Below are 22,786 nucleotides of genomic sequence, written 5' to 3'. Positions count from 1 at the left end.
AAGAGAACAGGAAACTCGTACTCCTTAATGGCTGAATGTTTTATTAGATAAATATATATAGTATAGATTTACATAGAAAGAACAGCTGGGACTGTGGGAAATTGAATAATTGAATCAACACTTTTGAACTCCGTTGCACGTTAATGCCGAATATAAGAATTCAGAGCGCGTGGATTACCAAACAGCTCTGCTCCGCCTGCCGATACAACATGCCAGCACGTAGCACCCTTGCTCAACACGATCGTTGTAACTATTATTAAGGTTTATATGTTACTTGGTAAATTATCATTATTTTATATCCTAATGCTTAGATTTACGTTACATACCGTTACGGTACTATCCTTAATCGAATCCTGCTGCACTTGCAAAGAATTAACTTTTTTCCCGACAAATAGTCGTGAGTGTAAGAATTTGGTGCCCAGTGGTATTATTTTGAAGGATACATACGCGTACTCAACTTTTTGGATCAGAGAAAAAAGAAATCCTGTCTTAGAATATATGTAGAAACATTTGTATGTAGAAACGTGTCAAAATTCATAAGCACGTCTTCGGCGTGGAATTGGGTCACAAATGCACGTACGCGTATCGTACAGTTATTTTAAATACTTATAGTAATAACTTAAGATGGGTTCACGACGAGGAAAAAGGAAGAATGTGTGTAGGATTTTCGATATATGTTATGGGTTTTATGTGATAACGGGATGGAGAGACGGATTTAGTTACATGACTGAATGAATTTATTAAATGCGCAAAATATCATAAACTCTCACGCTCGAAACGCGTACATCGTCGCTGCGAGCGCTCGCACACACACGCCGTTCACACGCGCACACTCATCTTTTTGCGTTCCTACAAATGTAACCATTTACTTTCACGCCATAATAATTCACTTATAAATCAATTGATAGTAGGTCGCACAGTACCTAACTATTTGGTCAGTTATCTTAGGGTGCGACAAAATTTCAAACACTATTTACTACTAATTTTGATTTCTCTAATTGAATTTCAACGTTATTCTGATAACCTTTCAGGAATATACTTATTCTTGTAGTCATTTACATGGTTCCGTAACGCAAGTATCATCGTTACTATCTTCAAATTCTCTATTAATTATTATGTTATTTCGTTGAGGCATTTCGTCACACATTCACATGTGTACGATTCGGTTAAAGTCTACCGGTAAATTCTAATTGTAACGTAATACAATTCGAAAAATATTTTACTTAAGTATAAGCCTATAAGACAAGAGCAAAATAATCAGTAGTAAGACGCCTTTCGCCTTTGAAAAAAATTATATAGATTTAAAGAAAAAGCTCTATACCCCGTAGAAATTTTCAGAATAGCACTCGGTATAAGATTCGCGTATTTATATACACAGTAAAAAGTTTTTTCAGACCAACTGTATTTTTTCCTATTCTTAGCAACGTGAAATAAACTGCTGGACTGTATTGCTGGTCAGGAGAATAAAATTTTTATAACTACGATAACATTAATTCTCACGTATAAATATAAGCTTAGCGTAAGGTTTCCCCATTGAGACCTAAAATATAGACCTCCCTTTTATGCCCGAAACCTTGCAATTACAAACGATCAGAACTTTCGTTCATTTTTCTTCTTTCGCTCACAACTTTCGAGTAAAATTTAACAATTTTCGAACCGTTCGTCCAAAATCTCAACACTGTTTTGTGCATCGACACAGACGGTTCGAAAATTGAAATGCGAACAGTTCATTCAAGTATTGCATATCGGTTGATATTCACCAACGTATGTAACAAGTCGAAAATTAATCATTTTATCTGCCCAACGTCTAGTGTAGGTTTCATACGTATCATGAGATTCCGTTGAAGTAATAGTTTAATACTGGTATTTTCTTCAATTACCAAACTTCGTGAGGCACCACAAAGCCAGAGTGAAATGGGCGATTCGGCTCAGCCGGCTACCTAAGAGGATATTCCTTCTTCGTACCTTAAGTAAGAACTTAAAAAAAAAAAAAAAATGAAAAAAAACCACAATCGGATCTCCCCGCGAATCAGACGAGCAAGAGAACTCACTTTAGCTCTATGGCGGATGATGATTGCGGATTTAACCGAGCTGCATCAGCACCATGAAGTAGGTAACCATCGCTCCAACAACCTGCGAATAATTAATTTCATTAATGAAACCATCACCGCCGCGGTTGTAATTACACTAGGCCAACCGTTGACACCCGTGGATTTCGCGTGTTTTTTAGCCACCGGTGGTTAATTGCAATAATGCCCTGCGTGTTCCTAGATTTTCACTGTGCAGAAGCTATAACGCGACGTAAAGCTGAACGCATGTTACATCAGATATCAGAATAATATCTCTGAAAATGTCGGAATACCATCGACTCGGTCGTATTCGAACTCTTACTACTATGTCAGCATAAATATCGTACTTTCTACGCAATGCTGTTTACGTATTTCTGATCCAAGAACTGGACGGAAATTGAAAATAGTGGCCGCGTCTCATTCAACTGTAGATAACTACCAAGTTCAGTGAGTCATTTTTACGATGCACGATGCACATAATATGGGTCTGTGGTGACGCTTGATAATAGTTTAGAAAAAAGTGATACTACAGTTTGTGATGGACCAGTACTATATACGGTAAATCTAACTTCTGGTAAGAAAGAAAATTGGACGACACTTTTTACCACCAGATCATATCAGTCTTGTGTTGTAGAATCACTGCCATGTGACAGAGTATCTGCGTAAAAAGACGTCCCAAAGTTCTATGATTTCCCTTCAGACCATCACCCGCAAAACGTGACTCTCCACCCGTCGAGTAGACTCAACCATACTCTATATACGATGTACGTATTACATCTTATACATTATTTGACCCATCCTCGAGAAATATTTTTTCGCGAAACTCCCGACACTCCTTCCCGCGTTTGGAAATGTGATCAGCTGCTTAAGATTTTTTATTAAATTAAAGTCACAGTCCAGTGATGTGTCTTTTACGCTGTATTGCGATCATTGTTTCCATTAAGTTTGAATTTTTTCACGGTCATCAAGTTTGAATCCCACCAAGTTTCGGAACAACGAATTCATCGGCAATAATACTCGCCGTATTGCGTAGAAAATAGTCACATCGTCCGTGTACATTTGTATCGTCACTTACCGACGCGAACAAGTCCAAAGAAACCGTGAAGAACTTGGCACCGGAAACCGACATGGCCTTTTGACACTGCTGACAAACAATTTGAACGAACGTCTTCGCCTCCTCAGATCCATCGTACCACTGGCAGGAGTAGGCGGCATCCATAACCGATGAACTCTACAATGAGCAAAATATTCCCCTAGAGTAAAACCTGGTGGACCGTTATTAGTTTGTCTCAGTTCAATTAGGAGTCTAACGAGGCCTACCTCTTCGATCAGTCGATTCCCAAATATACAAAAGAGAAAGACTTGCCCCAGACTGTAGATGATGTAACCTAAGACGCCCATTGAGTATACGTCAAAGCCAGAAATCTGTTTTGGGCAAAGTAACGCTCTTGTACTTTTTTTGCGATTTTTATATTCGTAAGTAACGGAGTAATATTACAGATTGTGTGAGAATACCTTTGTTGCTTGATAAGCGAGCAGAGTTAAGGTAATTGTGGCTATCAACATGTGGATAAGTAAGGCAAACCCGTAAGTATCCCCGACGATTGTTATGAGTCTGAAAAACAATAGTGCAACATGTGTAATACCAGACCGTGATCCACCTTCGATCCATAAATTATTCGATTTCACTCCATAAGTACGTCAGGTCTATTCGCAAATAACCATTGAGAAGAACCATTGAATGGTACTTTTCCTTTAAGTCGTTGGCGGGTAAAAATTTGTTAATTCCGCCCCATCGTTGGAAAGTGTATACGAATTGATGAACGTGCCTTTGCGTTATAGCTTGCCGGATCAACGTTACTGTAATTTCTGAGAAAGATCAGACCATGAGACAATGTCGATAATGTAGGCGAAGAAGCTACCAGAGTCCCGGTACCACCCACTTGGACGACGACTTCACGGCCTAACCGCCCCGAAGATAACTTGGTTGCCATTGTCGTTTTGCTTGAATATTTCAAGCATAGCTCTTCCAGCGTGCTATTGCCAGCTTGTACAGCGAGGAAGGCGTGTCTCTGCCATTCTACATACACCATGTGGTAGTTCACCGTGCCGCGAAGCCCTTTAAGCATTTTCCCCGATTCGTAAAAGGTAAAACTTCTCGCGACTTCTTTGAGGTAAAAAAATGACAGAACAAAGGGATGGCTCGATTAAATAAACGTGTGCCATTGATTTACGCACGAGTGGTTTAAATTCATGTGGAGTGAACGTCTGGGTGGATACCAAGACGATTTTCCAGTCCCGCCTTAAAGAAATTTATTGCCTTTTCTTTCGTTGCCTCGGGGTTGACTTCGATATTGTTATCTCGGTCACGAAACCCGTTCACGTCAAAAAGATGATGATCAAATTCGTCGGTTTTTTTCAGGGGGGGGGGGGGATTAGTTCATGCAAATCAAGTCTCATTTCGGGGAAGGCGAAAATTTGGCATATCAAGACGAGGAAACGAAAGTCACGGCGTCAAACTCCAGCTTTCGATGCGTTTAATCGAATTGTACAAAGACTGCCGCATCGTTGTCACAGACACCAGACTCCGTGTAGTGTCGACAATAATTCGCTTTGCTTGGCTTCGGAAAGGTCTCGATCGAACACTTTACGCGCGATATTTCTTTTTTACTGTGTAAATACACCAGATTCGGAGGGTCTGGTATAAAATAAGGCACATGTTTTCCTTTCGCAATCCGGAAATGGAAAGCAAAGCCCTTTGAAGTCTGTAAAAGAAGATTAGGCTGTCAAAATAGCATTTGCTTTGCTTCTCTGACCCACGTACGGTCGGATGAGAGGAAAAGGAATTTCTGTACACGCTCCGAAGTGAATATATGATCGTCCCGGGATCGACCGTTTCGCCCTTGCTCCCGACGTTCCTTCTTCATATTATACGTGGGTTCTTTCATCGACTGCTGTCATCCCTTCCTACCCCATTCCTCTATGTCCACCGTGTGGTCGCGTTACGTTCTCCAAACCCCGTAAACTGAACGCCACACACCGACTCGCAACACTAGCGGTCAATATCTCGCTCACATTCGCTCTTGCGATTAATACTTGACCACTGTGGGATTTCCAACAGACGTCTGGTTGTTTCTCTTTCGTATATACAGGTATGTATATGCACGGAATGAAGTGGAATGGGGTGACGAAGCTGGACAGGGATGGGGTGCAATAAGGGTGCAGGAAAAATGGGCGAATAATGGAAAGAGGATACAGTTGTGCCCCATATTACGAACGCCTTTGCGGCTTCGGTATGTCGCACGAGCAGCAGATAGGTATACAAATGCATACCATAAATTTTCTCCAGAATTTTTCCAGAAGACGTATGACTTTGTCGGACCTAAACCCGTTGTATAATATTTACCAGACTGGATTTACCCAGCATGTGAGAGAAGCCTTTATTTAATCATTACCGATCGAGTTTCAAACCCTTACTGAAAATTTTAAGACTCCAGACGAAATGTTTCCGAGCAGGTTCAAAGTGTTTTATTAAATATGCAGTCGAGTCGAGTGGCGATCAAATATGAATTTCGCCGCTCAGCTATTCAGGGTATTTGCATCTCACATATTGGGAAGACTCTGACCTACTTTGACCAGGGTGAGTGATTACTGCTTTCTGTCTTTCATGAATTAATTGACGACACGTTTGCAAAGTTTTTCTTCAATATCTTTCTTTTTCCTAACTCTTTTTCATCGCTTCGTCCAAAGGTGACGCGAAATGGATGTCAAACGGTTCGTGCTTGGATCGTATCATGCTATTCTAAAATCAGTCTGGAAGTAAAAAATTCAAAATTTGTTTGCTCAAGTGATCACGTCGAGTACATGTATTTCTCTTTTGTTTTCAGAGTCAACGCAACTGAGCATACGAGCAGTTAACAACAGTCACTGAGAAAGTCTCGCATCATGTTGTAGCGTGAGTTTCAACATCGAACAGTGAGATTTCTTTTAAACAAAGTCTAAGAAATTTTCTATCCACTCTCTTGTGTACACACGAAAGCAGCGGCCCCTCTTTTACGGATTACTATCCATATTGGCGGACTATGGGCATAATACCGGGCACAACATCTACAGCGGTGTTACTTTCAAAGACCGTGACTTGCAATAATTGCACATGACATAGTCATGTGACGTCACACTGTCGCCGAATCGTGCAGTGACTTTTACGAGCCTACGAGCCTCTGACCTACGTTCACGAGGCTACTAGTCACGCATTTCAGTAAACATTACAAAAAACAGAGAAAACTAAGCGCACGTTATTCGTACTGCCCCAAGTCAATTGATCAACAAGCCTGTCTAAAATGAAAGATTCAACTAATTTTTAGGAATACTTCTGTCACAGAATCTCGTTGGTAGAGCTGTGAACGGTCGGGTAGCATTCGTTGGAAGTAATGAACCACAGCTTACGGTTTTTACTGCTAGCAGTTATCATGTGTAAGTGGTTACAAGTACCGACTAGAAAATTAAAGTTACTTCTCCTTGGCTATCGACGTGTTTGTCGTGAATGATGCACGGGCAAATCTCCCCTCCATAATATACCTGCGTATGGATTTCCTACCCTCTTTCAACTACTATTCAGCGCTTGGGCATCTGGAATCTATTGCTCGGTCTCCCCAAGTTTTTCTCATTGAAAAATTTCGACTGCCAATTGGCTAATCCTTACCTCGACCCATTTGACAATTGCCGGTGGACTTTTTTCCCAATTCGTATGATTTATCGCCAAAAATTGAATTCAGAATAGCCACGGCTCACCTCACTATATGCTTGTGCCTTTCGACCCAGTACTTGATGGCACTTCTGACCAATATTTCCTGCTTCTTGGTCAGCCCGTTCGGACCGACTCCACCACCGAAGCCGAGGCCTGTCGTGGATCTGAACGTGGCCGTAAAGTCTTGTCTGTTGCTGTAAATCCCTCTCAAATCCATATCCAGCATGTCGTTTTCGGGTGGCGGCGGGGGTTGATTGTCTCTCAAGTGTTCGGTACTTCCAGCCTGCGCAGTGATGGGAAAAAGTTAACCACTTCAAAGGGTGTCGAGTATACGAACTTGAACGAGGTCGTACGTACGAATAGATTCTGCTTACTTTGAACAATTCGTCGCTGTGAGGAACAACCGTGTCCAACGTTGCACTCAGCTCGATCAGCGGCTTCATTATTTGCTTCAGATGTTGAATCTGCTCGCAGGCAAAAAGTAGCCAAGAGCAAAAGAGCACGTCCAGCATGTTGGCGCTCATCAGACAGACCAGGACCCAATAGAATTGAAATATCAATGTGGCGACGTGAGCTACGCCATGACTGGCGTCATAAGGGTACCAGGACCGCAGCATCAGCCTTGGTATCTACAAAGTTTTCCAAGTTCATACGCTACCTGTTTCTTAAAATTATCAAACGACAGCTTCTTTTCCTTATTGATCTCTCCCTTTCAATTTGTCGATCGAAATTAAGGCGAAGGTTATTAGCGAGGGTGCGTTACCTCGATGGTCGTTGTCTCGTTCGTTTCCTTGTCGATGATATTCTTCACGGAGTCACCCATGAAGGTTAGACCGGTCCACGCGAGAACCGAAAACACGGTTGCGGCCGTTACGCTAGTTAAAAGACGTCTATTTTTCGATAGCGCGATGGCATGGTATCGAGCGTTACTCTCGGCAAACAAGGGGTGGCTGTTCGGATTGTTCCAAATTCCCAATGTCCGATAAAACATTTTACTCCTCGCGCCGGCGTACGTCAGCTTTGATAAGCTATGCGTGAAAAAGAGGACGGTGATGGTGTTTGCGGTCATGTCTTCAATGTCATCGCTCTCAAAGAAGAGGTTCAAGCCGCAGAGAGAAAACTGTAGAAGGATCAAGAGTAGGTGAACCTGCAAAAGGTCGTTAAGTTAGCTCAAGAAATCCGTAAAATACGGTAGTAGCTGCATAAAGAGCATATTTTTTCACACATCGACACGTTTTCTACGATGGCTTAGCTCGTAATATTAAACAAGACATACATAATTGCATTATCGCATCAGCGGTCTTGACTGACCCCGTATTTATCTATAGTTATATCTTTTGCGATGCTGATAACCAGTCTGAGAGTAAAACTGAGTACAGTGGCTTACGAAGCAGTAGATTTTATGAAACAGCTTTATATTGCTTCGTCCCGCGTCGTTGTAATATTGAAAGAAGAAATGGCCGGTGAACTGCATGATCCGAATATTCGGCATCAGGTCTGCCACGAGACCTTGCTGCTTATATTTCATCATCTGCATAAAAAATCAGTCAGCTAAAAGTTATTTAATAACTGCTGCATGCGGTCTGGCTTCTGCTAAATGATGTGGCATAACTTGCCACGTGTGCAAACTGACCGCGAAATGAACAGTATAATTACACCCGCATATCGTCGGACCTTGATTGAATTATTTCTAGAGTATTCAACTTGACGTTTCGATTTTTGTTATGCTGAGGGTCGAACGCGGATCAGGTTACTGGGCTGCCAGAAAAATTTGCAAGGCTGAAATTAAATCCAATTTTCATCACAGACGTGATCGACTTTCAAAAAGTTCAAAAACTATGAATTTTACTATCAAGGGTTCTGAAGCACCAGAAAATATAAATAACACATGCAATTCTATCAGCCAGGAAAATTATAACCCAAATTCATGATCTAGTGAAATTAGGTTTATAAAATTTACTCGTGTGGAAAATAATGTCCGATCGATATAGGAAGCCGTAATTAAACACACGTATAACCGTAGCAAGCGATAAATATTTCAGACGAATTTGAATTCACAATGTAATACAAAATGTCAGATGACACGTGATCGTATAATTCGCTAGAATAGCAAATAACGAACGCCGTCTTCGTTATGAATTCTTAATCCTAGCGATAAATATTGGCAAGCGAATTAAATAATCGAGTGCTCGATTCGCTTTGTTTCACATTTATTCAGTGCATTAATTGAGACGGTATACTTTGAGCGTGATGAGATTGTTCACTAAATTCCCTTTTCATGAAATACAACTCTAAATTCTGCTTCATTCTGAGTTGCAAATTCTGCATTCTTCCTTTTATTCCATATGCGATGCGCAAGTAACAGCGTGCTAATTTTCTGCCGAATCTTACCGGGCAGTGATTGTGTTAAATTCCTGTGAGTGCAAATTGGCGTATTCCACAGTTACCCTGGGGGGGGGGGGGGGGGGTTTATGCGTTAACCAAGTTCATTTTTCAATTCGATAAATTCAAAGTGCAGCTCGAACTTGAACTTGGGGGGAGGTTGGTGCTCTGGTTTCATCCGCGTCGTGGTGCTGGTGAGTAAATTGAAACGATTCAAATTCCAACGGAAATGCGAAGGAATCCGACGAACCCTGTTCTGTAAGAAAAAGTCTTACCTTGAGTTCTGTGTGTACTAATCCAAAACCGCGCGAGGGAAATGCAGGTACTCTATAATTCCTCGACGAGGCGGCCGGCGAACAAGGAGGTCGTAAGATGACAAGAAGGTGACCGCGAGGTGGACTCGGAGAATCGCGCGCAAACGCTTGCCCTCCTCTGTTGCAACGCTCTGCCTGAAAAGGCTCGCGGACATCCGCCGTTCCTCGGAGACGCCCAACGTGGTCCAATGATAGCTTTACTTTTGCGCGCAACCGCTTCTGCGTTCTTGATGCACTGCTCGTTGCTTTGCCGCCAGACTCTTTTCGTATTTACCAAACATCGGGTTATCACTGTCCTTTTGTAAGGCGCTAATTTTTTATGCTCGTACCTACTCCTGCCATTATCATTTAGAGTACCTAACGATGATTTTTCCTCACCACGCACTCTTTGTAGACCTAAAAGTTATTTTAACAGGACGGCGACAGACCGGAAAACCGGGTATAGTCAGGGAAAAGTCATGGAATTATGATCGAACGTAGGAGAAAATCTAACTTTTTTATAAATCGTTTCCAAACATTAAGCTATGCTTCGTCAATTCGGTTAAGCTAACTTTTGGAAATGGTTATTGTTCGATTTTTAATTATTTGTGTGAAACGAAGCAGTACCGTGTGTATTTTAAATCCAAATTTATATATTCAAGATGCACAACTTCTGGAGCTTTTTATCATAAAAGCTACGCAAGATTACCTAATTTTCATGGGAAAACCTCAGGGAGTTCTGAATTTTTTGACGAGAAAAGTCAGGGAAAAGTCGAGGAATTTTGTTTACGTAAAATTGTCGTCAACCTGTTTAACGTTTTGCTTGAAGTTGAACACGGAGATTTCACCTTTCATTAAAAAAATTTGACTTTCAAACTCAATTTTTTGAAACCTAATTCTACGCGAACTGCCGCAGATGCCGCACAAAGTTTTATATTGGTTGATAAAATATATCTAAAATTACAAGTAATTTTTTTTCGATATTCCGTACCCATTTTTAACTGATAATTCTACGTATGAATGTTTCATTTTGATCTGTATGTATATTCTGAATTAATAAACAGATCGTTACGGCTATCACGCTACTCGGCAAGTCCCGCAAGTCAAAGAATATTAAATTCTTCCCAATTTAGTGTTGAGTTCGGGATCGGCGAGGGTAGCCTGACATATGTAAGTCAAATTAACTGTACCCTACATTTGAACTACTAACAGAATTTATAACTACTCGCCATTTATACTAATGGTTAGTTCTATTACCGGGTCACCCACTGGAGACATTACCCTGGGACCACTAATGTAAATAGATACCTCTGTGTACTCCAATGACGTGAAATTCAAATCACCTTATAGCCCTAAAGTTGAAAAGGTCCCATTCAATTTGCCAGAATCACAGTTGAAAACCCACCTTATCGATGTCTGCTGAACGTCGATCGTGACTATTAGTACAAAAAACTATTTACGGATTTCCTCCTCCGCTTCTCCTTTCGTGTAACTAGTACTCAAAACTTGTATTTCTACGACAAAACAAGATTTGTGACTATTAGTACCAGAAGCCATTTACGAATCTCCGCCGTTAGGAATTATCATAACATCCAAAACTCGTTTTCCAGCGTCAAAACGAGACTTGTGACGCCATTATTATATGGGAATGTGTTAGCCCGTCTTAGATTAAGGCAAATATCTCTATACTGATGTGCAACTCCTTGAACTGGGCGAATGAAATTCGGCTTTATGTGGCTGCGTAACTGATGTAGAAGGTGTGTGTGTCTACATCATTGGGAGCCGATCTGTTGAGGCCCTACCTGCGATGATCTATAAATCGTGAAGATGTGATCCACGCAGTGTGCTAAGAAAGAAAATTTTTAGTATCACCTTCAGTTTTTTGCACTCTGATACCCTAAAGAGGATTTTAACGAGTACTCGGCTCATTAATTTGAATCGAATGACCCGATGTCAATGTTGGTGCCACTGATTTTTACATATCCGTTTGACCCGTCTGCGTCTACACTGACGCGTTGTACAGCCCCTCGACTTACAACGATTTAGGTAGTGTGTAACGCAAAGTCGTACAGCTTGCCCTCCAAGCATTCCCAGACAAGATTGTTTCATTATTTACAGGCATCAAATCTTACGCTATCATACGTATTAAGGACTACGTCAACGGTGTTGTTTTGGGTACTGAGAATGGTACTTGTGCCGGTGTCGTCATGTGCCATTTATGTGGAGGTAACCAGCACCTTGGAATTCCTTTGTAATCGATCTATCACTTGATATAAGCGGCACACTATAGTCTTGGCCACGTGGAAATTGCATAACTAATAGAAACTGTTTAACGTTAGATACGTAAAAACGTATTTTCGATATTCCAGGAAACCTGATGTGGCGAATCGCAGAGTCGAAAATGTCGATTTTGAATGATCCCGATGACAGGTTGACTCGAATATCGAACCGTTTCGAGAGATTCCAACTCAGAGGTGGCTCAAAGCCTCTTGAATTATGCAGGGTTGATCCGAGGTTTGATCATGACTCTGAGAAGGCAATGAAAACGTTGGGAGACAAACATCGACTTGTATATTGTTGCATTTGTTCGTCGTCCAGGAAACCCGAGGTGTTTGATTTTGGGCGATTGTTTAGTAGCGTTTCGTAGGTGCCATTATACGGACGTGCAAATTGATTTAGCGTGCGATTGAATTTTCTGGTGTACGAGAAGAGCACGGAAAGAAAGTTTGGAAAGAAACTTAGATAAAACAGCTGCAGAAGTCTGTAGAAGTTCGGTAAATACTCCACATCCATTACATTACTCGCCAGCAAACAAATATTCCCACATAGATAACGAAATAGCTAACTTATTATTAACCTGTTATTCTTCAATGCAAATAACTATCCGTATAATTCAGTGGACGTTTGTTATTCCACGCTGATAGGTGATTACGTGAAATTCCACTCCAAATTATGTACGGGCATACTCTTCGCACTAGTCATAATTGTTTACAAATAATTTTGTGTGATCCATTGTCCGTAAATTTTCCATCCAGATAAATTTTATTATTATTTTAATTTTTAATCCGACCAAATAATTTGAATAAAAATTTTTTTAAAAATTAAAAAAAAAATAGAAACGCTGTACCTACGAGCAAAATTTAGTTCTCAGTTACGAGTTATCTGAGAAATATAGAGCGTCATAGGTGTCGTTGCATTGAAAAAAAAATCATATTCGCGGCATACAATTTACCCATTAATAGACACTCTGTACGTAATATTAAACCGATAAAGCGTTGTGGAGTGCGCAATCGTTTTTTTTTTTTTTTTTTTCAACAAAAGAATAGCGGTTAGTTGCTATTTGAAACACGACTCTGTTGTCTTAACAAATTTTAATCGGTTGAAAAGATTTGGCGACACGTATCTCGAAGTAACGCGCATGTATTCTCTCTCTCCAGCTTTACAATGTTCAAATCATTGCTCGTGGTTGGATTGATGGTGGCGATTGCTACCAACTCCGGTTACGCCTTCGTCGTAGACCGATCAGGTATGAATAATTTTTCAAAACATAAGACATAAAGAAGTAAAATAAATGGATTAAAACAGAGATTGGAAAAAAATTCAACCGGCCGTAGAGGCTTCAATAAAAAAAGCTGTTTCTGGGTGAAATGTCAGCGACATTGTTTTCTCCGCTTTCTTCAGCTGCGGCAGCATGGGATACGGCGCCGAGCTTGGACACCGAGCAAAGGACATCAGTGGACCAGATGTTGAATGGCAAGATGCAAGTAACCGGGATGAACAAGATCCTGCAGGCTTCGGACGCGAAGAAATCGGCAAAACACGTTGACGAGTCGACCGCTGAGGATCCGTCCAGGGAGAAGCGGTCTGAGGTTGTAATAATTTCATCGGACAGCGCCAGCCGCGGTACCGAATCTCTGAAGGAACCGAAGGACGCTCTGAACGGCCTTTTCGAGGAAAACGCCGGAAAGGATGCAGATTTTCCGCGCAACGTTGTGTTCCTACTGATAGACGAAACCAGCCAGGACAAAGAGGAACTGTGGAACACTTTCAGAAGCAAGCATGATTTCCCCGTTCAAGGACTGCTGCAGGTAATGTTACGAATCGTCCGCTCAGCTTATGGATATCTGATTAAAAATTCAAAATTAATCATTTCTCTTCAGTTCTCTTTTATCCGTAACGTCGCTGGTCACTTTTATGAGGAAAATGGCAAATAACCTGCTTTACAGAGCTGCCGCAACAACAACACACCCTTGAAGTACAACCGTCAAGACGATCCGATGGCACTGCTTAGGAAAGACAAGGACTGCGAGTGCGAACACTTCCTGCGAGCCAACGTTGGTGCTCTGCTTTCATGGGCTCGGCATGCCAAGGTGATGACAACCGGAGCAGTCTCAGCGACAAACTTCTCCATCCCCGCAGCCATCGGCTATGACGGTCCCGCAGGCATTGCCAAGGAAATGAACGAGGCCGATGAGAACAACGTGAAACGAGAAGCCCGTCATTCGAGACCCGAGTTCCACGATGTATGGCGTCTCATCGATTTGGACAGGCAGCCTGGAGCACTTCCGACATCAGCTTCGTCCAAGCCCGAGGGTAAGCCCACAGCTTTCACCCCAGAGGGCAGAAGGCAAAGGATGATACGAGCCAGTAACTCGCATCTCGCTAATTTTAGGAGCTGCGAACACCGATGGAATGTGGGACGTCTTCGACATGTTCTCCAGGATTCGCGTGGCCTTCTTCAGGAGCCTCCTTGACTCACTCGGCGGAAACCTTGGCGCCCAAGAAGACGAGTTCCCTCCGCGTCGACCATCTCCTCTGCAGTCGAACCTGGTCGATCTAGTCAGTGACACGATCAAAGAACTGAAGTCTGCCTCAAACGAAAAGGGTTACATGCTGGTCGCCGCTGCTCCCGGAAACGATCTCTCTTCAACCGTCGAGCTGCTCACTCGCGAGGTAATACTGCCGGCCACTGAATCTTCGACTATGAATAACTCTTCTACACATTGGCATTCCAATGGTTTCAGACCTCGCCGAAGGACACATTGCTGGTCGTAGCAGGAATCTGTTCCGCCGACAAGAAGCCTGTTCCATTCTACGCCAGCGGACCGGGTGCAAAATCGCTTCTCGAGGCCCGTTCGGTATGGGATCTTCCCGGTGCCATCAAGAGCGCTGTAACCGGAGGTTGCCGAGGTGCCGGATGCAGAGTTCGCCGCCATGACCAGACCTTGCCTGCTCTACCACGAGTTCCCGCTCTGATGCCAACTGCCGAGGAGGGCGACGCTCCTAGCCTTCGAAGAGTCGGACGGCAGGACGAAGCCGCGGTACGTCTGCTTCTATCACGCCGAAGTCACAAGTTGGGACAAAGAATATCGATGAATCGAATAAGAGACGCTTATCTCCATGACTGGTCCGGGATAACGGGTCACACTTAATCCCTGCAGTCATTTCGACTTACCGTGCATATCTTTTTATCCTTACAGGCGGGCGCTACGGATATTTCGGCCGATGCCGTGACAATGATGCTAAGCCTCGCGACTTCCATCGTGGCGACGCTCGCCGTCAAGTTTTAGAATTGATCCATTTTAAGCCTCGCCTGTCCTCTACCCGCCTCGAAGATCCCTAAACCCTCCTTCGTACTTGGCTGACTGGTTTTGAATATGAACTTGAAATTCCTGTCGCCATTTCGCTACCATTGATCACCACTCGTGGAGCCGACTACAGTCGCAGCCTGCCTTCGGATCGCTCGGGTATAAAAGTTGAGACGGGCTTATGGCGATCTCGATCAAGTTCTACATCGACTGTGTTCACAAATTTTTCGGTGACTTTTGTCAACGAAACCTTGAACGATTCCTCGGAATCGTGGATCATGTTTATTTTTCGTTTCGGAATAGCCCTGCAGACCATGTTCTTTTGACAACTTGTTTTCCCGTCTTTGATTTTGTGTGTATCGTTGAAAATCGTCAAATAAAAATGTTTGCGTTACAATTTCTCGTTATTTTTATTCTTGAATTTATTATCACTTTATCGTCTATTTGTGGTAAATTTACGGAGAATTATCTTTTAAAATTAAGGAGAAGCACACCGTTGGTAAATTATATCATATACACGTGTACGTAGTTTTTAATTAGCGAGGAAATCAGAAAGCGTGAAGGTGCTGCGAATCGTGAGTATGACGTCATTTTTCCCGGATTCCATTTTATGCAGGAAATTAAACAAAAAAAAAATAAATAAATAAAATGAACAACGAAGACTCAAACCGCGTCCGACTTCAGAACTATCATGCGATAACAATGTTAATTTTTATTCGATACATTATTCTATCCACGAGTTGTCCACCTTGACTGGAGCCGAATGAATTGCCTTGTCACCTGAGTGCACTTGAAACTAGCTATCGCCGGACTTTGTGCATTCAACTACTCGCAGGACAACATTTTGTTCACATCCCGCAGTATTACCTTTTCAATCAGTTATACCTGTCAACGGGATTCGTACTAATACCTAAATCAAAATTTGTCAAAGATACTTAGTAAAGTTAATTTTAACCCAAATGAACGATAGACGTGCAAGATCTAAATTGTCGTAGGCTTTTCCGCTGGTAGGACAGTAAAGTTGAGGGGATCACAAGAAAAATGAAAGACAGTAGGAAAAAAGGAAAGAAAGAAACGGTTCGTTGAATATTGGTCAGCGACTTTTTTTCTTCATTCAATTGTATCAGGGAAAGCTATGAACTTCGGCAACGTGGCATACTTGCTACGTACGTTTGCTTATGCTTAAAAAAATCTCTTCTGGTATCATTTAGACCGGTAAGGTATATGGGAATTGTAAAGCTAGGCATTTGTTGCGATTCTCTTTGTTGCAATATGTCGTGAATATTTGAGTAATTACAGTAGGTATATCACTTGTATTGGAAAAACAGTAGCGGCATAAAGACAAACTGCATGCTCGAACACGACTCTTCATTGATAACAGCTTTTGATGAAGCTAAAGACAAGGTTCGACATTTTTCTAGATGTATCCTAGATTCTGTACCATATCTTTATATGAATCCGATTTTATGTTTCAACTGACGCTGCAGATGTATGATACTTTTGGTAGACCTCAGTCTGACAAATACACGTATGGTGCGTATCAAAGAGACCGCACGACGAATTTACTCGAACAAGAATGAACGATAAATCCAATTAGATTGTCCCACTCTTAAATTCTTAGGTATATGTATAAATCGTGAATTTGTTTGTTATTTGTTCTGTTTTTGTTCTGATTCTAGATCGTTTTACCGCCTACGCTGAGTGTTTAGTTCCTGGCTCGACACCCGACTTTTTATCAACTACTTTTGCTTATTACCTGAACGAACGCATCATCATTCTAAGAACATCAAAGAATGCATGGTAATTACTGGGGTTACAAGATTGCAAAAAATTTCATTGCATTATCGCGAATCAGAACATCTCCACATCTTCAACAAGAAGCAGGCAGCCAAGTGCGAATGAGAATTTTTGTTCCGTTCCGTACTTAAAAAAAATTACTAGTTTCTTTTTAGCGGAAAATTGCATAATCGTTTGCTTTTTTCAACTCCACGGCAGCCGCAAACAGAAACGATAATATGAGGCATGGAGTTCCCGGGAGTAAGGGATACATTACCAGTGGTGGGGTTTAGTCTGATATAAGGAGAACCGGTCCCAGATACCAGAGTCCCACTCTCTGGACATTGCACAGACCGCACCATCATCTTCCCGCGTTTCTCCACGCGATTTCAACGGTCCGTTCATTTGTCGGTAACAAAACTCGTTTCAGCGAGCTGAGTTGTGTCTAGTTCACTGACTGTTCTCTCACTGTACGGTCGGAAAGGGCAGTCGTCGCATTCAAGGTAAGAAAAACCGCTGTTTCGATTCGAGGTGAGTGTCAGTTGAAAAACCTTGTCTCTTTTGCGGTGGTATGGTGCGTGAGTGAATCCAGTTCCGAGTTGAGATATTGGAACAAATTCAACATCTTTATCAAAACTTTCTTTCGTGCATACTTGAACGTAAATGTTAACTTGAGAACCCGTAAATACGTATTTCATAATACACCCGCTTATTCAGTTCACCTTCATGTAACCGAACAAACGTCTTTTCCATGCTGGATGTACACCGTCCGGTTAATAGTTGGCGTAATTTAGTTAAATTTATAACGTTTAATATAACTCTCTGAACTCCGCTTAATAAGCCGTGTGGGATGAAGATAAAAATATGAATGTAACAGAAGTTCATTTCTCTTGGTTGCCAAATCTCACGTCCTTGACTGTATACCTTTTCTCTTGGTTACGTTGAGTCCCGAGTTGAAATTTCATCGCAGTGCCTATTAAAAGTTTCCCTTTCTTTCTGTCATCAATAATTCACCATGATAGTTCAGTCGCGTTTAGCGTCTTCCGTGACGTAGACAACGTAAACAGGTACAAGAGCATTTAAAAATCTTGGCAAAATATTATTGCAATGTGGATTTCAACGATGAGTCTCTTGGCTCTGCTTTTAGCGCAATGCAGCAGAGAGAAAGTCGTAACGACGAAGCTGAACGGCGTTCAACATTCGTTTCTTATTAAATGAATTTTATGTGGCTTCACCGCATTGTGTTATGTACGTTGTAGGTATATTTGGCGGAAAAATATCCAAATCGAGAAAGTGAATGGCTCAAGAAAACGATTGAACGCAAAAATAATCTTACGTTTATTTCTCGACTCCTAAAAGTACGGTATTTCTTACATCTTCGTTACGTGTTACGTTAGAATAGCTTTCACTCTGGCTGTATCGCGTCAGACTGTATCAGACTCTCACTACGAATAGAAAGGATAATAATGTTCTCTTGCAGAGAAAAAAAAACCTGAATTGTCGAGTTATGAATTGATAAATCATCAGGTACAAGGTTTCTTGTTGATTCATCACCATCTATAATACAGAATAGCTGAATTTCATGCTGATAAAGATCGCGCCGTTGACTGCAAGAATTTTCTCTGAGTATCAAAACTACGGTATGATGAATAAAATGTTAAGCATTCACCTCTCAATTCGCACGTAGGCGCGACAAAACCGGTTGGTTCCTTAGTAATCGTGGAATTTAGTGACTTGTTGATGGCGGTAGAGTGTCGCACGATTTTAGCAGGGTCAAAAAGATATCAAATTGCGTCGAAAACAAGTACCAAGGCTAATTTTGCCAACGTGTTGAGTAAACCTGCTAGCCGAGGTATCTAATAAAAAGCAACAGTGACATAGATATACTTTTCGCAGTCAGACAATTCCTACCGTCGGGCATTAATGTTATGTGCCTGAGTGTTACGTAAATGTTGAGTATACAGCACAGGCATCGTATTATCTGTTCAAGAATCGTCGCAACATTTTATGAATTTTAATGGTACCTAAGCACATATGAAATTTCATCAGAAGTGAAAAAAGTAGAAAGACTAGACTTCTTAGCGAGCGAGTGGATATCGTGCTGCGAGTATTATCCTCGCGTGGAAACGTGACGTAACAAACTGCGGCACCTGTGGCTCCTCGCGAAACGTAAATCGAGTTACCTGAGCAGCAGTAATGCCAGTAATGCAATATCCCCCCGGGCTTTCACCACACTTGACGGAGGGCCAAGAATCCATGCTTTCATTCGCGACAGCCAGAGCTGAATTTTGGCTACGCCTAAAGGCTAACGAAAAATAGGGAAAAGGCAACACATGGCGGTATGCGATTGTCACTATCAATTATTGCATCAAATTACCAATTCCACTGCGTCGTCACATCTCAATGAAACCGCAGTGCTCCACGTGTGGACGTTTTTTCCCAGGGAAATACACTTTTTGCTCAATAAGCTATATAAACACTGAAAAACCGGTACGCCTGGCACAACTGTAAATTATGCAAGAACGGTGCATTTTTTTGACAGACAGAGAGGGGGAAAATTCCCTAACACATATATAAGCGCAAAATGGAGAAGTCGCGTGATCGAAAAGAGATGTATTGGTAGTCTTGCCACACTTTCAACCGATGCGGAAGAACTGCACGGTCACAGTCGAATTAATTCATTGCCCAGCATGAGTGAATTGTAACATTATGCCATTCTCTTCGAAATATCGCGGTCTGCCATTGCTATCTCGCATCTGCGTAGATTGCGGTGTTGAATACTCGGCACGTAATCTATATTGAATGTTGCGTGATCTCATTGTCTCGTCGGAAGATGGTAAGGTAACCTGGGATACACGTGACGCGGTAACTTGACAATTCAAATATCCAGATCTCTGTTACCGCCGTGCGTTCGTTCGTCTGAATCGTTACAAAATATTCCATTCTCATTTATGCTTACGCTTATCGGTTAGTACTTGAGAGTGCTCAGCGCTTGAATTTCAAATTACATCTAAGGATATAATTGCACGAATCCTAACATACCTACTCACATGACCATTCAATTATAGAGACTCGGGATATGAAAAACTGTTTCGATAAATTTTATCCAACATATTGTGCGAAGATACGTTACTTCCCACTGTTCTTTATTTCCAAATTGACCGTCGTTGAAACGTGAAAATTTTATCTTTAGACAGCACGTGCAGTCAAATCTTGTAATCAGTTGGCCTATTTTGCCTACTTCTTAGGAACATGTCGTTGTTGCTTACTAGCTTATTCACCTTGGATCCTCGTTCAAACCTGAATAAAACTGTAATAATTATATGGCACCACTCGTAAACGTTGCATGAATAAGAATAAGAATCAGAATATCTTGTTTCAGATGTTGTTGATACAGCCGACAGAAGAGATGTCGAAGCAGATCCGGGTCGAATTGAACGAAGACCCGACGACGCGCCAAAGGGATTTAAAGCTGATTAAAGAGTGGCTGGCTAAGCAGCCTCACTTACCTGTCTTCGATGGTAACAATTTATTTCTTATTATGCCAGAAATCGTATAAGTATTTTTCATCAAGGGCCAATTATCTCGTCTCCGAACAATTCAGCCACTGATAATTATAATCCGAAGCTATCTTTAGCGAAGATCTGTTATTAACATTCTTATTCCTAAGACCGAAGGGAAATAACGAACGCGTAATTACATTTTATTGATTTATTTTACACAGATGACTTGAGGCTAATGACATTTTTGCGTGGCTGCAAATTCTCACTTGAGAAGTGTAAAAGAAAGCTGGACATGTACTTCACCATGCGTTCAATTGTACCTGAGTTTTTTTCCCAAAGAGATATCACCAGGGCGGAAATGAGGGAGATCACGAGTGTTGTGTAAGCTATAATTCACGTACCGTCATGCGGTATGATGACTAATTTCTAATCCTTGATTAGCCAATGTCTATGATGAATATGAAAGCTTACATAACAACAAGCCAGACCCAAAAGTCGCGTAAGGCCAGCGCACGCATCATTTCTATGCGAATGTAATTCATGGGTGCTAATCTCCAGACATAACACTTTCGCTCTAAAGTAACTTGAGGTTAGATATATTGAGTTGATAACCGGAGGCTACCACTTAACAATCGTACTTTCGACTACTGTAACTTATTTAAAGACACTTACAATCCCCGATGTCGTTAAAAACTGACTGAAGTCGCCATTGGTATGTCAAAATCCGGAGGAAATACCGTACAGGTATCACCTGAGAACCCTTGAAGGTCAATGTCAATTGGCTTAGATCGCTGAAAGTCATTTGTACACCATGGTCACATGGAAAGTTACTATCAACACCCTACAGTTAATCACGTATATCAATTTTCAAATGTATAACATATTGAGTATAGAATAGTCTACTGAATTCATCAAAGGTCAGAGAACTTGATTAAAGATATTTGCAGTTATTTGAACAGTAATCTGCAGCTCCAAGAGTCGCTCTTAGGCATCAACTTGGCACGAATAGCCAAGCTCCCCCCCCCCCCCCCCCCCCCCCCCTTCCTTGTTCAGGAAGCACTATCAAATCTTGGAAATCCCAAACGAGTTTGGGTAACAGGCCATTAGACATTGAGTCTGGTTTGCGCAGCAATTAGTTTTATTTGCAAATGTCTTAAACCGTACTCCTCAAGTAAAGTTTAACTGAATAAAGATATGTTATTTTTTCACAGTCAAATTCCCCCGCTACCAGGATTGACCAAAAATGGCCGTCGCGTTATCCTGATGAGAGGAATCGACAAGGACATCCCAACGCCCAACGTAGCCGAGGCGATGAAAATGGTACTCATGATCGGCGACGTTCGTCTCGCGGAAGAACTCTTCGGGGTTGCCGGTGACGTCTACATTTTGGACGCTTCCGTCGCGACGCCTACGCACTTTGCAAAATTCACACCTACAATTGTGAAAAAATTCCTTATATGCGTGCAGGAAGCTTATCCTGTAAAGCTGAAGGAAGTTCACGTGGTTAACGTTAGTCCATTGGTAGACACGATAATAAATTTTGTCAAACCATTCCTAAAGGAGAAAATCCGGAACAGGATATTCGTCCACAGCACTTTTGAAACCCTCTACGAACACGTGCCCAAAGAAATTCTACCCTTAGAGTACGGAGGCGACGCAGGACCCATTCAGGCCATCCACGGTATTTCGAATTCATCTCTAAAGCGTAAATTTTCTTGCCAGAAGCTCGATTTATAACCAGAAAATGGGAGTCAAAAGCCCGACAGAAATCGATCGGGTCACCAGACTCGTGGTCAAAGTTCAACGAATACCGCTTTGAATATTACGGAAGCTTTTTCGTTAGCAATTGATAAGCTATCAATAGTACTTTAGATGGCCCAAAGTTGAAACGCTATTGTAACGAAACTTTCTCAATGCCAACTTTTTTCTTAATTACTTAAAACCGCAGCAAACCGTTAATTGGCCCCAATTTCTTATTACTGTTATTGGTTTTTTCAGATGCTTGGATCAAGAAGCTGGAAGATTATGGACCATGGTTCGCTGCCCAGGAAACCATCAAGACAAACGAGGCTCTTCGCCCCGGTAAACCAAAAACACAGGATGACCTCTTCGGGTTGGACGGCTCATTCCGCCAACTCGTCATCGACTAGTGTCCCTCCTAACTTCTCTTTCAACTCCCACTAATCTATCCATTTCACGAATCCTCGCCACTTCTCTGTTTTTTTTTTTTTTGCTAATAAAACTTTTAAGAAGCTAATTTTTGATACGCGTCGCTGAGCAAGTGATCGAAGCACCTTCGCCTGTATCTTCCTTGTCGCACTTACACATCACATGATATTGGAGTCTGGTGTAACTATTTCTACAACTTTGTACAAACACATATTTTCCATAAAAATATATATTTATACACATGTGTATATATATCCTA

The 22,786-nt window shown here is 41.7% G+C and overlaps 3 protein-coding genes across 17 annotated transcripts in view; 2 read left to right on the top strand and 1 right to left on the bottom strand.

The window, feature by feature from the left end:
- The window catches only part of LOC124178495, a 96,427-nt gene extending 80,951 nt beyond the window's left edge, over positions 1–15,476 (top strand). For 3 of the 12 annotated variants that reach the window (XM_046561882.1, XM_046561892.1, XM_046561889.1), the window contains exons 2-7: positions 12,929–13,017; positions 13,173–13,579; positions 13,718–14,084; positions 14,164–14,444; positions 14,516–14,812; positions 14,972–15,476. In XM_046561882.1, the coding sequence (XP_046417838.1) occupies positions 12,929–13,017; positions 13,173–13,579; positions 13,718–14,084; positions 14,164–14,444; positions 14,516–14,812; positions 14,972–15,061 (1,531 nt within the window). In that variant the 3' untranslated portion in view covers positions 15,062–15,476. Of the gene's footprint in view, positions 1–5,956; positions 6,025–9,337; positions 9,393–11,609; positions 11,718–11,860; positions 12,266–12,928; positions 13,018–13,172; positions 13,580–13,717; positions 14,085–14,163; positions 14,445–14,515; positions 14,813–14,971 lie in introns of those variants that run through there. The other 9 variants (XM_046561884.1, XM_046561883.1, XM_046561891.1 and 6 more) reach the window with 7 other exon arrangements.
- Positions 770–9,630, bottom strand: LOC124178499 (odorant receptor coreceptor). Of its 3 annotated transcripts, none has more exons than XM_046561905.1 (9): positions 9,474–9,630; positions 8,204–8,347; positions 7,580–7,963; positions 7,191–7,445; positions 6,861–7,099; positions 3,585–3,684; positions 3,390–3,494; positions 3,145–3,300; positions 770–2,133 (listed from the first exon to the last, which is right to left on the bottom strand). In XM_046561905.1, exons 2-9 carry the CDS (start codon positions 8,345–8,347, stop codon positions 2,083–2,085), a joined length of 1,434 nt encoding a protein of 477 aa, XP_046417861.1. In that variant the 5' UTR covers positions 9,474–9,630; the 3' UTR covers positions 770–2,082. The 3 variants fall into 3 exon arrangements, with proteins under 3 accessions (XP_046417861.1, XP_046417860.1, XP_046417858.1); XM_046561904.1 differs by lacking the exon at positions 9,474–9,630 and having other exon boundaries at positions 770–1,977; positions 2,052–2,133; positions 8,204–8,367; XM_046561902.1 differs by lacking the exon at positions 9,474–9,630 and having other exon boundaries at positions 8,204–8,367.
- A 1,699-nt stretch (positions 15,477–17,175) lies between the features above and the next one.
- On the top strand, positions 17,176–22,786 carry LOC124178506 (alpha-tocopherol transfer protein-like). Of its 2 annotated transcripts, none has more exons than XM_046561918.1 (5): positions 17,176–17,358; positions 20,238–20,376; positions 20,580–20,739; positions 21,570–22,039; positions 22,357–22,786. In XM_046561918.1, the coding sequence occupies exons 2-5, from the start codon at positions 20,238–20,240 to the stop codon at positions 22,506–22,508; spliced, it is 921 nt and encodes a 306-aa protein (XP_046417874.1). In that variant the 5' UTR covers positions 17,176–17,358; the 3' UTR covers positions 22,509–22,786. The 2 variants fall into 2 exon arrangements, with proteins under 2 accessions (XP_046417874.1, XP_046417873.1); XM_046561917.1 differs by lacking the exon at positions 17,176–17,358 and adding an exon at positions 19,006–19,194.

The sequence above is a fragment of the Neodiprion fabricii genome, chromosome 3 (assembly GCF_021155785.1).
Source record: "Neodiprion fabricii isolate iyNeoFabr1 chromosome 3, iyNeoFabr1.1, whole genome shotgun sequence".
Taxonomy (NCBI): Eukaryota; Metazoa; Arthropoda; class Insecta; order Hymenoptera; family Diprionidae; genus Neodiprion; species Neodiprion fabricii.
The sequence above is the reverse complement of the archived record's forward strand: the minus strand, read 5'-3'. Positions and strand labels throughout refer to the sequence as shown.